At 31.6% G+C, this 16,847-nt stretch overlaps 1 protein-coding gene across 3 annotated transcripts in view; it reads right to left on the bottom strand.

The window, feature by feature from the left end:
- LOC114326104 (sideroflexin-3) overlaps nucleotides 1–15,071 on the bottom strand; it is a 62,272-nt gene extending 47,201 nt beyond the window's left edge. Inside the window, exon 1 of one of the 3 annotated variants that reach the window (XM_028274334.2) lies at nucleotides 15,004–15,071. Coding sequence is in view for 1 of the 3 variants with exons in the window: in XM_028274331.2 (XP_028130132.1) it covers nucleotides 9,188–9,203 (16 nt within the window). In the remaining 2 variants the exon portion in view is untranslated. Of the gene's footprint in view, nucleotides 1–9,187; nucleotides 9,345–11,456; nucleotides 11,647–15,003 lie in introns of those variants that run through there. The other 2 variants (XM_028274333.2, XM_028274331.2) reach the window with 2 other exon arrangements.
- Between the last annotated feature and the right edge of the window lie 1,776 nt (nucleotides 15,072–16,847).

Below are 16,847 nucleotides of genomic sequence, written 5' to 3'. Positions count from 1 at the left end.
GCCCGTAGTATTATAACTCCAAGAAAAAAAAGAAGAAGAAAAAACGACAAAAAAATTTTGTTAATTAGTGAAAAACTCCCAGGAACCCAATTATCGAAACGGTATTTCAAAATACTTAATTCCCGCGACGTTATTAAAAAAAACAAAATATAAACAAATTTGAATAATTTTCAAATGCCATTTTAGGGGGGAGTTTCGTTGAAATTTGAATTTATAAATGCATTTATCGAAATTATCGATAAAAATCAAAATAACGAGATCTTATTCAGGTGAATATTTTATTGGCAACAACCGCGTTTTGCAATTGAAAATATAGTAACATTTAGTAAACAAATTCAATATCTCAAAAAATATTAAATATTTTTTGACCAATTTTTTTGCTTAATACTGGTAACATAGTACAACTTTTTCTGTAAAAAAAGATATTTTATAGCGTTTATTTAAAACGCTAAAAATAATTTTTGGCAAATGTGTTTTTAAAGTTTTATATACAATTATTTAAATAAAGAGGGGGTCAAATTTAATTAAGTACCTAAGTCTTATGTGAAATATTTACCCTTCAACTTTACAGAAAATAATCCTATTGACTTTGATTAGTAAATTAGTAATTGAATGACCTCAGCAGTTAAAAAAGTAATTTTTTGCAAAAATGACCCCTTTTTAATTATTTAAACAATGATCCCCTTGTATGATTTGGATACTTTTTTGAAAATATCTTTTGTATACACTTAAACTTTGATATAAAATTTGTTTCAGCCTGTACGAATTTACATTTTGCCTTTTTTTTTTATTTTATTAGGCTATTATAAAAAATTTGAATCAATACAATAAAACTGATTTCACGTTAGCTTGATAGACACGCAGTTTTATTCTGGCGCTGAGGTCATTCTGGTAATGAGTTAAATTATTTTTTTTTTACTTCGGGAAATAGTCAAACACAAAATATGAATCTTCTCCGCCACTGAGCTTATACGTATGAGTCTTAAACTTACTTAACATCCAGAGATAAACGATATTATTTAACACATAACTGTTATTCAATATTGAAACACTGTTACTGTTATCAATAATTCAGTCTCATTCAGAATCTTATTGAAATGGTTTAAGACATTTCCATAAAATTAATTTATTGCCCCAATTAATTTGTGATTAATAATTTATTATTTTTGTGTTAAAACTTGGTTAAAACACAATAAACACTAATCTAAATAGGTATATTTATAAAATATTTTTATGATTGTAAAGGTATTTTTTCTTGTAGCATTTTACTTAACTCATCTTTTGGCCTTAAAAAGGCAAATCGAAGGAAATAAAGAAGGATAAAGCAAAAAATGTGTACCTAATATAAAAGCTATGCTTTTAGAATGGAAGAAGTAAGAAAAGTCTTAACATATAAAAAATTGTAAGCAAATATGTACACACACCCAAACTTATATGGAATCACTTGATGCGTCTTACGCTGTGTCTAGGTACACGCTAACGTGTACGCAAATAAAAAAGTTAGGTACACGCGAATTAAACTTCATCAAGCCAGTGACGTCATTATTTAGCGTACGCAGTGACTTTATATTTTGGTACACGCTATTTTGATATATCGATACCTCACTTCAATAGCGTAACAAGTCCAAAATTAGAATATGTGAGAAAACGAAGAAAAAGAAATTTCGTATTTTATATTCTATATATTTTTTTCAATTTTCATTTTTTATGAACGAAAATAAGTAATTTAGTTTTATAGGACTGTAGAACATTATAGTGCATGAAAATATTTAGATAATATTTGTTTAAACTAACTGAAATTTAAACTTTATTGACATTGTTACACTATTGAACTAAACTTTTTTCTTGAATTACGATATAAATTAGCTACTTTTTGTAAATCGAGGTCTGTCTGGCGATTATAGGATTTGAAATAAAATTAACTTATCAGAAAATTAAACTTTTATTTTGAAACAAAATTAAATAAATACAAATTATTCGGAGTCAGGCCCCTCCTCTACTCCATCTTTTTCCGGTAAATTTGGTAAAATGGCCAATAAACCTGTCTAATGGCATTTTCATTACAAAGATCCAGTAGATCTTCCTTTCTATTTTTATCGACTGAAGGGCTTTTTTGAAGACTGGTTTTATCTGGATTTTCTTATTTTTTCCTTGATTCCTAAGTTCTTTATTATTTTGTTTGATGTCAATAGTCTTGAAAGTATCTTCTGCATAAGAAGTTTTATAAAAAATTATATTCGGGTGCATTTTTTCTATTTTGATAATTTTTAATTCATTCCAAATAACTTTTTCTTTTTCCGTATTTTTACTGAAATTTTTAGGTACCCATTTCGCTACTTAGTGACTATAAATCATAAATATCTTTCATTCACATTGTAGAGAATCCCAGTTTTTTTTGCTGATTTGAGTATACTTGCCCATATGTGCAGGGACGTAAATTGGACAACTTTTAATAACACGCTTTTTCTCTCTTTCTATGGTGGCATGCATTCTATCACCTTCATTTTGTGTGTGACCTTTCACTAAAAATTTGTATGTAATTGTCTTGATTTTGTCGACATGCATCACACAGAACAGGTAGGTACATACAAACCAAAAATTTATTTTTATTTTGTTCTGCGCAGTTATCAGAGTAGAAAATGACATGTTCTTTGCATGCTTCACTTTTCAAAAAATTATAGATACCGGTACCAATTTCATTGGCCCTCCTCTTTGCAATTCCTCATGTCAGAAAAAGCAGTATCCAATTTTTGATTTTATGTCAAACACGGTAAAGTTGTAACTAGACAGTCTCCGTTTATAATAGAGACTACTAATTTCACCACAAGAAGTAGGGAGAATGGCTTGAAGATCGAATCACAACACTTGAACCTTTTCACATGATTACAAATCTTAAATGTTTTCTTGTCAGCTTAAATCTTTCTCACTTAAATACGCTTCATTTGCTTCTCACTTCATTTTTTTGTTCATCATTTCCATTTGTGTAACTAGTACATAAGTTACATTGGTCTTTTTTGGAAATGTGAATAACTTTATGACCGATGCATTTTCGTTGATTTCTTGAACTCTGGTTCTTGCCAAATGTAAGATGAATGCACCACGGTAGTTAAAAAGCGTTTTGGTCATATTAGTTAATTTAAATTCACTCATTTTTAAATAAAGATGTAACAACTAAGAAACCGTGTGTCGCGTGTCACATTGAAACAATAATCCTTCTTGCTCAATACTGTAACAAGTCAAATTGTTACACTTTTGAGCTAAAACATTTATAAAGGAGTTGTTACATAAATTGATTACGCCCTCTACGAACTAAAAGACGAATTTCGACTTATTTCAATATTGAAATTGGTAGAGATATGTATGACGAATGCCATGATTGCAATAACTAAAATTTGAATTTTTTTGACTTGTTACGCTATTGAACTGAGGTATCGATATGTTTATTGTTTGTTTGATAGAAAAATATTTGATATTATAAGGAGAGGGGAAGGGAAGCAGAACTATTCAAATGTTTCAAACTTTATAATGTAATAAATCAATGTGTATATAAAAGTATTATATTCACGTTAGCGAAATAAATTTTAGTTGACATGAAATGTACAAAATATTGTTAAAGATTTGTTTACTACGTAAGTTAATTATACCAGTTTATAAACTATAAACCAATGCTGTTGTGTTTATTTCTATTTATATTATACAGGGAATTGAACTTGTTACCATTTTCATAGAAAATATGTTAATATTGGTAAATATCCTATATAACATAATAAACCTTTATATTTTTGTGATGGGGAAGTTAAGAAGATTTCGAATATAAAATAAAATATAGGGTGTTCCATTTAAAAAAACATAAGTTTGGTCTGCCACTATGTTATCGAACGCCCTGTAACATTTTAACTAATTTTGTAATATGAAGCTCAAAGTTTCCTACAATTTTTGTTATTAAATTTTATTGCTATCTATTACTATAGCCGGTCTACTGAGCTTTATCACACTAATCAATCGCCCTGTATCTTTTATCTTAATACTTCTGCTACCGTTAATCATGAATTTTCGTCTCTTATCTTTTTCATACTGTTTTAAAATAATGTTAAACTCATTAAAAGAATTAAATAATTGCCCACATTCCATAGTTAATTTAAAAAAAACACTAAACAAATAAAAAGAAAGAAACTCTTTACTAATCAATATTAAAATGTGAACACAACGCGATTAGACAAATTCCAACACTCAACACTCGCGGTATATACTTACCACAGCATACACGTGGCTCAAGTTAGCGTGTATGCAAAAAACCAGTATCAGTGCACGCTAAATAGTGACGTCACTGAATTGATGACTTTTCGCGTGTACCTAACTTTTTTTATTTGCGTACACGTTAGCGTGTACCTAGACACAGCGTATTTCTTATTGTTTCGTGCAAATTTGAAAAAACGAACACACAAAGTCAAACAATATTTATTTTAAAGCAATTTAATAACAAATTCATAACAATTAAATACAACAATAAAGTATTTAACAAACAAATTGAAATTAGTGGTTTTCAAGTTAATAGCATAAAAAAATTCAATGGAAAACAAATTATGTTTAAATTGCTTTTATTTTTTTTTTGTTTTTTTTTTTTTTGTAGTCAGTGTTATCACCTCTAGTCCTTATGCAAGCTTCAGTTTGCATGGGCACGCTCCTAATCAAATTATCAACATGTTGTTGTGGTAGGTTGCTCCATCCTTCAAGAAGAGCTTGTACTAACCGTGAGGTGTTTTGTGGATTATTCTGGCTAGCTCTAATTTTTCTTTTAAGCATATTGCACAAATTCTCTATAGGGTTAAGCTCGGGTGAGCAAGCAGGCCACTCCAAACAAGGGATACCTTCTGCTTCAATGATGTCTCTAGTCACTCTAATGGTATGTGGAAGTCCATTATCATGTAAGAAAATTAAATTTTCTTCTGTTGCACCTCTCCAGAGCCTAACTACAGGTTAACAACATACCTGTGAACAGTTAAAGTTGATTGGATGAAAATGAAAGGGGTTTTTACGGATCACAATTCCTCTCCAGATCATTACACTTCCTCTTGTATATTTGTGAACAGATCTGACAGTTTTCGTTCTTGCTTGTCTTCCTCGACCTCTAAGTATACGATTTCGTGGGTCATCTGATTTTACACAAATCCTGACTTTTTCTGAAAATAGCACATTTTGTCAATTCCCAATGTTCTAGTTTTGGTGGTGAAGACACCAATTTAGGCAATCTATCTTGTGCTTCTTGGATAACTCGTGAGATCAAAACTGTCTCCTGCTGTATACTTCTTGGCACGAACTCTTCTTCTTAACGTTTCAACTGAAAGAGTTACACCTATAGCTTCCAAAAGCTGCCTTTGGAGCTGCAGGTAAGATGGTTGGGTGTCTTCTAGCTGAATGGACAAGTAAACGATCGTGGCGAGCCGTTATTGCTTTTTGGCGACTTTCCCTTGCTTTATTTTGAGCTTTCTTAGTCCTGTTACCTAGCATAGGTTTTGGACAGAACGCCCTGTGTTACGCCTAGCTCTACAGCTATGTCTCTCTGAGAACATTACTTTCTCCACAAGACCAATAATCTTTCCCCGTTGTAAGTTCTATAACCCCATATGACGCATATCTTCGTTTTTGGACGCAAAAGTTAGTTTATTTATTTTCGTTCAATTTTCAACACAAGCAAATAACCTATACCGTAGGTACCAAGCTTTACTCTGATTGTCTCATCGATTTGTTTATTTTCAATAAAAACCTTTATTCTTCGCAACAATAACAAGTTTTTTCAAAAGAAATAAATACTACTTTGAAATACATGGTGATTACTAGGGAGCGGATTTATATGCGATCAATTTTGATGAAATATGCGCATATATATGCGGTAAAAAAAAAAGAATCACCAGAATTATAGGTACCTACCTACTAAATATAATAAAAGTAAATAAAATTCGGATTTCCGGGTAAACCATCCTTCATCACTTTAACATCCTACAATCATTTTATAACGGGTTACTATAAGCAATATAAGTACTTTGTGTAAAGATCGGGTATTTTCTAAGAAAAAATGAAAGGCAGTGAATGCGGTATATTGTGATTGCGCGCAGCGGTCAAATACCTCCTGGGGTACTCTACACTCTAATACCCGAAAGTTAGGTTTGGACCGAAGGGTTAGGTCTTCCTCCTTTGAAAATTGTACTGTATAATATATAATATATATAATATATTAATTTTTTAATTAATTAATTTTTTAAAATTAGCAAAATTTTCGTTCAAAACGAATAAGAAGTAAATAAAACTTAGACACCCTGTTGAGAACCCTGACCGCTGCGCGCAATTGCAATCTGCCCAGTGAATGAGCCGTCCTCTTCAGGTAGTTCTCGAATTAATAGATACGTCAGCCTGTGCGGGGAAATATTTTGTGTCATACTAAAAAATTTTAAATTTTTTTTGGACTTAAATGTTTTTTAATAGGCACAAAATATGCATGTTTCTTTAAAAATATGCAAAATTTAGTAAAGTTCTCAAACATGCGAAATATGCATTTAGCATAAAATCCGCTCCCTAGTGATTACATATAAGTTTGGGTGTCTGTATATCTGACATAACTATCCTAAAATGATTGTGAGACATGAACATTAAAAACCGAAATGCTTAACAAACTAGAACCATTCGAATTGTGGTGCTAATGGTGCTATCGATGGACCCTAAAAATATTGTGGGTTTCGCACACTTCCAATGAAGATGTTGTTAAAATGATGAACTCAGAACGTCGGCTCATAAACATCATAAAGAGAAGAAATTCAGAATACTTCGGCTACATAATTACAGGACTTATACCATCTACTTCGCCTTATAATACAAGGAAAAGTGGAGGGAAAGATATGGATTGGTCGAAAGAAACTCTCATACTCTCATCTTTACGGTTCCACTGTAAAAGAATTATTTCGCGCCGCAGCCGATAGAGGAATGGTTTTAGAAAATTTTAAACATTATGACGGCCAACGTCTTAATACGGACACGGCATCTAACGAAGAAGAAGAAGTAATAGGTAGTTAGACATCTAAATAGCAATAATATTGGTATATGCAAGATAAGAAAAATAGCAAGAAGAAGAAGATAATATTGATATGGAAAGCCAAACCTCAACTAGAGATAAAGACAATACAGGGTGTAACAAAAATACAGGTCATAAATTTAATCACATATTCTGGGACCAAAAATAGTTCCATTGAACCTAACTTACCTTAGTACAAATGTGCACATAAAAAAAGTTACAGCCCTTTGAAGTTACAAAATAAAAATCGATTTTTTCCAATATATCGAAAACTATTTGAGATATTTGATTGAAAATGGACATGTGACATTCTTCTGGCAGTAGTATCTTAAAAAAAATTATAGTGAAATTTAGACACCCCATAAAAAATTTATGGGGGTTTTGTTCCTTTAAACCCCCCAAACTTTTGTGTACGTTCCAATTTAATTATTATTGTAGTACCATTAATTATACACAATGTTTTAAAAACATTTTTGTCTCTTAGTACTTTTTCGAAAAGTCGAGTTTTTATCGAGATATTTTGAATATTTGTCAAATCCACCACATATTTGTATATTAAGTACGATTATGGAGACTTGGTAATATATGAAAATTTATTTATGATTTACATTTTTAGGTATATTTTGAACCATATTAAAAAAGAAGCCATATCTCGATAAAAGGTGCCTTATCGAAAAAATACAAAGAGGCAAAAAAGTTTTAAAAACACTGTGTTAAACTAATGGTATTGCAGTAATAGTTTAATTGGAACGTACACAAACATTTGGGGGGTTTAAAGGAACAAAACCCCCATCAAATTTTTATGTAAACATGTTAAAAAAGAAGCTGCAACTCGATAAAAACTGCCTTATCAAAAAAAAAGCCAAAAAAGTTTTAAAAATATTGAATTTAACTAATGGTACCACAATAATAATATAATTGGAACGTACACAAAAGTTTGGGGGGTTTAAGGGAACAAAACCCCCATAAAATTTTTATGGGGTGCACAAATTTCACTATAATTTTTCTTTAAGATGTTCCTGTCATAAGAATGCTACATGTCCATTTTCAATAAAAAATCTCTAATAGTTTTCGATATATTCGAAAAAATCGATTTTCATTTTGTAACTTCAAAGGGCTGTAACTTTTTTTATGTGCATATTAGTACAAAGGTAAGTTAGGTTAATTCGATTTATTTTTGGTCCCAGAATGTGTGATTTAATTTATGACCTGTATTTTTGTTACACCCTGTATAGTAGGGGAGCGAAGTATGCTAAATGTGCAGTCACTCGAGCGCTTTGGGGACCTATTGGGTTGTGAAGAGTAGGTCCTAAAACCAAAAAAAGTTAAGTAGAGTTTTCCATTTTAGTGGGGACTTTCCATTTTTAATTTAATTTTCCATTTCCAACAATCGTTTTTTTTTAGATTATAGCGCCATCTATCCATAATTTGAAAAAAATGTTTCGAATAAAAGTTGCTTATTTTTACGTAAAGAATCCAAATATGGAATAAAAATTTGGGGCTCCTATTTAAGATTTTAAAGTAACCCCCCACCCCACCTCCGTGGGGAGTCGTGTTTGGTACCATTCGATAGACTTTTCAAAAACATTGATTAAGTGTATTTTGCGGTTTTTCGATCTAATGTTTATTTTGCGGAATATCGCGGAATTTGTATTTAAAATTTTAAATTTACCTCCCACCCCTCCCCGTGGGGGTCATGTCTGATATCACTCGATAGATTTTTGAAAAATATTGAAGACGTATTTTTTAGTTTTTCGATCTAACGTTCATTTCGCGAATTATTCGCTTTTTTTGTGAAATTTTTAACTCAAATCGTCAGATTTTTGAAATATACACTGTTTTGCATGTCCTTATCTTACCTTATCTTAATCTGACAATTTCGAGTATTTTTAAGGATAGATTTTTTCGGGCCCCCCTTAACGAACTCCCTGTGTTAAGAGCCAATATATGGTAGAGGTAGATCTGCAGGGCACCTGGTTTCTCACCATATGATAATCTGGCGCGCCCAAGTAACTGCAAAAATCCCCGCTTGGGATTTGGGTTCTGGGGTTGGGCTCCCCTACCAATAGGAATGACGACAATTTTAGAAATAAAAATGGTAAATGATACTAAATATATGCTTACCATTGAGCCATACCATATCTTCATTTGCAACATAGATATCCCAATTTCTCACTGGTATAATAATTAAATTTTGATCGCGGTCATAATTTAGCAATTACCATTAGTAAGGCAAAAGCAAACAATACAAAAATTTTCTCAAGGACAATCAAAATATTTTTTATATTTTACGTTGACATAACATATTTTTCTGTACGCTGTCAGAACGGTTTGTTTTTACTGGAAAATTACTTAGGAAAACTGTAGCGAATGACAAAAATATGGCATTTAGTTAATGTAATTTGTTAAAAAAGAAGAAAATGTTATGAAGTTTTCTGCAAAACTGAAAATTAGTTTAATCATTATAAAACTATTTTTTCTTCTTTTAAGGCGGCAAAGCTTTCCTCATTGTCAATATTTGTTAAATTAATTACATCCCCAATTAGTCGGTCAGATAGCCTAGCGGTCTGAGGCGCTAGATCGAATTACATCGTTCTAATTGAAATATTGTGAAAATATAAAGGTACTATAATACTCATGAGCGAAATTCATATTTTTGACACACCTCGTATAAAATTAATAAGAGTTGATATATCATGAAGGTATCTTAGATTTTATACCATGCAGAGCTTTTTATGAAGAATAACTTTTTTTCGTAAAATGAATAATAAAAGAGTTATTATATTTGTAATAAATAAAAACGATGTCGGGTACTTATTCGAGAAAAATTTGTAAAATAATTTTTTTTTTTAATTAGAAGCATGTAATTGCACATGTTTATCTTAGTTTTTAATTTTAAACAACTTTTCATAATAAGAATTTTCAATATTCAGAGAAATAAAGGTATTTTACTCTTGAACGAAATTCATATTTTTTTACTTACCTAGAATAATTGATAAAATTTGATATCTGGTTATCCTATTAACAATAAGGAGGGAGAGCGTGAGAGGTAAAGGAAGCAATAAGGCCATTGAACGATAGAAAATCACCAGGAGGCGACAGCGACAGAATACCGAGGACCACATCTGACCAAACAACTATTAACGCTGATCCAAAGAATAATTGAGCAAAACAGAATACTACAAGAATGAAAATCTAGCATCCTGATACCTCTGTTCAAAAAGGGAGACAAATGAGAACCGTATAAGTACAGAGGAATTAATTATTTAAACACAACATTAAAATTAACAACTAAAGTGATAACAAACAAGCTGAATAAAATTATAACATTAGCAGAAGAACAACAAGGTTTTAGGTCGGGAAGATCATGCACTGACGCTATATTTATAATGAGGCAGGTTCAAGAGAAGTCATTAGAATACAACAAACCAGCATATTTATAGTTCGTGGATCTTAAGAAGGCATTTGATAGTATCAAATTGAAGGGCGTTGTCCACTTACTGTACGCAGGAGAAATGTCCACTGTCCACTTACTGTACGCCTCTAGAAATAATCAAAAACTATCTAAAATATCTACCAAAACAATACAATAAAAGTAAAAGTAGAAAAAGAACTAACTGACCCAATTGAAGCTGGTAATGGGAAAGGCAGGGGGATTCCCTGAGTCCTTTGTTGTTCAACCTGATCATGGATTAAATAATAAAAGAAGTAAGAACTAAAAAAGAATATCAAATGGGATTCAACTTGAAATAATGTGCTATGCAGACGATGCAATACTAATCTCTAATAGGTGAGCCTACTGAAGACGCAAATGAAGGTAAATGAAGATTATTTACAACGTATGCTGCATCAATTTTATATAACCGCCAGAAAATTAACATGTTGATTCTCCCAAAAAAAGACAAATTGCAAAAAGACAAAGACCAAAAGTAAGCTATGGATGTGAAACTTAAACAATAACTTAAAATCTGTAAACCCCCTAGACATCCTTAAAAAGAAAGTTACTAAGACGAATACTGGACTATAAATGAGAACAACAGGTGACGAATCAGATACAATTATAAAATATATAATATATACATATTTATATATAAAGAACCACCTTCATTTCAGTATGCCCTCGAATAGCGTCTTCAATGGACAAGCCATGTATTTAAGATGGAAGAAATCTAGATGCCAAAGAAACTGTTGAATGTAAGACTGGAATTAATTAAATAGTCAAACTCAAATTTATGGATTTTTTTCGTCTAAAAACCAATCATAACCACAATAATTTCAATAAATGTCAAGTCATTTTGGGCACCTAAGTTAACCTTAATTTTTCAGCCAATAAATATAGCCAAAAACAGTTGATTAAATGATTTTTCAAGTAAATATTTTAAAAAGTAATAACCTTCTCTAACAATATTCCCTTAATTTGACCTCATATTCACTTCACCAAACCTCAAAGATATCCCATCAGTGTCTCTTTTTTATCACAATATTTAATTTTCTATATAAATAGTTTAATTTTTTTCACTATTTTAACTAAATCTATCTAAAATGTTTTCCCGAATTTTTGCACGGTTATGTAAACCGTGATCTCCGAATAAAGGGGGTAACTCAGTCGCCAAGCGCTAAAACATTGATTTTATGACTTTGTGTGAAGGGTTGGGTCCTTCCTATAGCGGGTGTCTAAAAAATATATATACTTACACGAGGTATTGGTTAAATAGGTAACTCGAAAACGTTACAATTAACAAAAAATAGAAATGTTTATGTTTTTAAAAAATATATTATTTGGAAATTTATCACAATGATTCAATTTATCAAAATATGCATGTATACATACTTCATTTGATATTTCGACTTACAGATCGGAAATCGTTTTTAAAATGATGTTTTCTGAAAAACTATAAACACAATATTTTCAAAACAAAAACACATAATTTCAATTTTGTTTGGATCACCGAAAATACATCATAAAAACATGTTGTACACATTTGAAACTTTATTGTTATAAATTCGGATTTACAGTTTGGTTAACTTTAAAAAATAGCAGTAATTATGGGAAAAAAACAAAAAATTGATTTTCCTTTTAAAATTTTTCGACCCGTTAAACATAACTTGCAGCCTTCATATTCCCCCTAGAAAAACCTGAATACAACTGAAATGTTTACTAAATTTGGTTAGGATCGGTTTAATAGCTTTTCCATAATAATTTTCCAATCCAGGGGCCGCAAAAATATTTGCAAAATTATCCTGAGCCCAAAATAAGCACTTTAAATAGTCAAAAAAACTTCATAGAAACAAATGAGTTTTTAACCACCACCTTAACTTTAAAAAAATCCCTAGGCTCTCATAGTTAACCGATTTCAAGTCTTCAAAGTGCATCTGAAAGATTTAGCTTTTCTTTATACATAAAAAAAATTTAGACTATTTAAATTATTTTTAAATTTTTAAATATTTAAAGTACCTACCTATATTTATTGTGGACCCAGCTTAATTTTGTAAAAATTTGCAATATTTTTGCAGACATTGGACTGCAAAATTATAATCTAAAAACTATTAAACCGATCCTAACGAAATTTAATATTAATAATAATAATTACAATAAAAATAAGAAAATTACAATATCTGGGACACGTAATGAGGGGACAGCGATATAAAATGCTAAGACTGATAGTACAGGCATGTACAGGGAAAGAAAAGAGGCGGAAGGAGTATAGGAAGAAGGAGAGTGTCATGGTTTAAGAATTAAAGGCACTGATTTAAACGCAGTTCTATAGAACTCTTTAGAGCAGAGGTAGATAGAGTAAAGATAGTGCTGATGATATCCAACCTCCGATTAGGAGACGACACTTAAAGCAGAAGAACGAAATTTAGCACACATTTCAGTCGTATTATGAAGATTTCCTAAGCTGAATATGCTCTCTAGACCAGGGCGCATCTGTAAAAATATTAGTACATTTGGACGTTGAGAGATGACTCAAATTTTTTTGTAGAAAATGCTTGAAAATAACTCAAATAATAATATTTGAGTTATCCTTCCTCTCAAAAAGGTCCGGAACATTGTTTAAATAATCAAAATGTCAAAAATGAAGGAAAAATTCGATTTTTTTCTTGGTTTTTTTATTATAGGTAACTTTAAAAGTATTTATTTTCGAGAAAAGTTGTACTAACATAAAAGTTGAGTAATTAAATTTTCTACAATATAGAATTGGTTATAAATTTAAAAAATAGTCACCCTTGTTGCAAAATAGCAATAATTGCGAAAAAACCATACAAAAACAAGTATTCGCATTTTACATTTTTCAACCATTTTTGCTACACTTATTAGGACCTTCTTATTTCACCCAGAAAAACTTTATGATACAGTAAAACTACTGTAAATTTCATTAAGATCAATTCAATAGATTTTGCAAAATAAATTTTGCAATCCAGCTTTCGCAAAAAAATTCATTTTTTCAAAATGTTACAGAACTGAAAATAAAGCAGATAGCAAGTTGAAATTTGTTTTGCTTATAGAAGTGTACTGTAACTTTTATTTGCAATTTGCAAAACTAAAATCGATTAACAACCACGGCGTCAGGAATTTTTTTAAATAAACATTAATTATTGGTGCTGCGTGCAGGACAGCGGATAGTTTGCTCTGATTGGGCATCCCAATGACCTTTGATAATGATTGATACATTTTAATTTTTATTACATTTCGATATAAATAAATAAATTTGTTTATTGCAAAATAAAAACACATACTCTATCCTTTGAAATAACACTTTTTTTAGCCAAAACTTTCTTTGTTCATATATTTTAACTTAGAGAATAAAAGTTTATTATTTTTAAACATCTGCAATTGTTTAAACAATATTTCACAAACAATAATAAAATTAGTTTGATTTTTGTGGAATTAAAATATTAAAATACAACAAAATATAGAGTAAGAAAATAATATATTAGATAAAGATTGGAAGAAATTTTGGTGGAATCAACTTGTGTAAATCGAACACCGCTGTCCTGCACGTAGCACCAAAAATTAATGTTTATTTAAAAAATTTGCTGACGCCTTGGTAATTAATCGATTTTAATTTTGCAAATTGCAAATGAAAGGTACAGTACACTTCTATAATCGAAAAAATATTCAACTTGCTCTCTGCTTTATTTTCAGTCCTGCAACATTTAAAAAAATGAATTTTTTTTGCGAAAGCTGGATTGCAAAATTTATTTTGCAAAATCTATTAAACCGATCTTAATGAAATTTACAGTGTTGTTTTACTATATCATAAAAATCTGAGTGAAATATGCAGGTCCTAGGTGTAGCATAAATGGTTGAAAAACCTAAAATGCGAATAATTGATTTTGTATGGTTTTCTTCGCAATTATTGCTATTTTGCAACAAGGGTGACTATTTTTTTTAAATTTTTAACATTTTTAACCAATTCTATATTGTAGAAAGTTTAATTACGCAACGTTTATGTCAGTACAACTTTTCTCAGAAATGAATAGTTTTAAGGTTATAATCAAAAAACCAATAATAAAATCGAATTTTTCCTTCATATTTTGACATTTTGATTATTTAAACAATGTTCCGGACCATTTTGAGTGGGAGGATAACTCAAATATTATTATTTAAGTTATTTTCAAGCAATTTCTGCAAAAAAAATTGAGTCACCTCTCAACGTCCATCTCAAAACAGATGCGCCCTGGACTACTCAGGTTGGGTTAAAAATTAACATATCTAAGAAAATGCTAATGACAAACCTGGTCCCCAGTGAAAACATTGTCATTAACGACTGCGAAATGGAGTTTACGGAAATGTAAACCCATCTGCTTTTTGACAGATCCCGCGTAGCTTAAGTTAAAAATATAATAATTATACAAACACTAGGGTAGGGAATTATTTAGTTTGACAATGAATAACACTAGAAAACGTTAATTATAATTAACAAACAGTTACATACCTGATACAATATGCTTCCTAGCATTTGTAGAACAATATAACCGAAATTTTTCCAAGAAAATGTGGACTACCTGGAAAATGACACTAAAAACATAAACTTGTTCATTATTTTTGAAGCTATTTTTAAAAACCTCATTATAACTACAGTTTCCAGTTTCTTAATCATTTTCAACGTTCAATAAAATGAGGCTACTGTACGCTATATTTAAAACACATAGGTAGGTACACCTTTTAAATTTTCATATTTCAAAAAGTTGGAAATTTTGCAACTTTTGGCAAACTTTTCCTACATTTTTCAGGTAAAAAAAAATCGTCTAACCGAGATGTATAATTCCATTTTATAAGAACGGAAGTAAGTATTTTGACGTAATTATAGTTTGAAAAAAGTATGGAAGACATCAGAAATGCTGCGAATAGATGGAGAATATACAGATCAGTTCAAAATCATAGGGGAACTGAGAAAGGGTGCATAATTTCACCGCTGATATTCAATTTGTATTCATCAGAGCTCATTTTTGAAGAGGCTCTAAAAGATATTGATGAAGGTATCTCAGTAACCTGCTGCGGTATGCAGATGATACAATAGTGTTTTCCAATACCATAGAAGGGCTGCAAAACTTAATGAACAAAATAACGAAAACAAGTAGAACATATGTACTGAATATAAACACCAGCAAAACCAAGCTAATGATCATCAGCAAGCAAAACATAACTGGAGCAAATCTGTATGTGAACCAAATGAGAATTGAACGTGTCTCACAAGACATAACTACTTGTAAACTATAATCAATGAGTCGTGGAACAATACCCAAGAAATTAGATGTCGCATCGGAAAGACAAAAAGTGCATTATCAAAACTTCAGGCTTTTGAGCTATGGTACTTACTTTCCGTGTCCGGAACACCAACAACTTTAAATTCTATGTTTCCAATTGTTGGCCACATAGATGGCCCTGTCATTTGCTATAATTAAGTCTTCTTCTGTGCAGGTCTCTCTCATCTATGTGCATGATAGTAGATGCCGGCTGGTCTGAACCGCGCCACAGTCGCAGGTATTGTCCTCCTGGTATCCCCATTTTTTCAAGTTACTAGCACAACGTGAAACGCCGGTTCTTAGTCTGTTTAGAGCTTTTCAAGCAGCATTGTGTCCAGCAGCCATTTCCTCTGAGGGAGGAAAATGTGTCGCGGTCGCTGACGCTTGCCATAGGTGTATTCGGCGCGTCTCTGGCGCTTCGAGGATGGATCTTGATGTTTTCAGGAAGATTTTCCGAGATCTTAGCCTGCTTGGATGAGTTTGGTGGTCATATAAGGGGTGTCTTCGGTCCGTCTCCTGATTTTTTCGTTCTACCTCTGACGTGACCTTCCTCCTGATAGGTGGTGGAGCAATCCCAGCTATGGGGTATACCTCTTCGATAGGTGTCGGTTTCACGCAACCCGATATTATACGGACCGTTTCATTTAGAGCCACGTCGACGTTCTTTACGTGAGCAGAGTTTGCCCATACTGGTACTCCAAACTCCGCGGCCGAAAAACATAATTCTAAGGCAGAAGTGCGGAGAGTGCGTGGTTGTGCTCAGCATTTTGTATTAGTTAGCTTGCGGATGATATTATTTCTGGCACTTACTTTCTTCTTGACATCTTGAGAGTGGTATCGGTAAGACAGATTCTATCCAGATGGACGCCAAGGTATTTTGGCGTCTCGTTGTGTTCCAGCATCTGACCACGCCATTCCACCTCCAGCGGCCTTCGAGCATGCTTGTTTCTAAGGTGGAAAGCACATACCTGGGTTTTTGTAGGATTGGGTTTCAGATGGTTTTTATCGTAGTATAGAGCTAAGTCTCCCAGAG

Source organism: Diabrotica virgifera, chromosome 9 (genome assembly GCF_917563875.1).
Source record: "Diabrotica virgifera virgifera chromosome 9, PGI_DIABVI_V3a".
Classification (NCBI taxonomy): Eukaryota; Metazoa; Arthropoda; class Insecta; order Coleoptera; family Chrysomelidae; genus Diabrotica; species Diabrotica virgifera.
The sequence above is the reverse complement of the archived record's forward strand: the minus strand, read 5'-3'. Positions and strand labels throughout refer to the sequence as shown.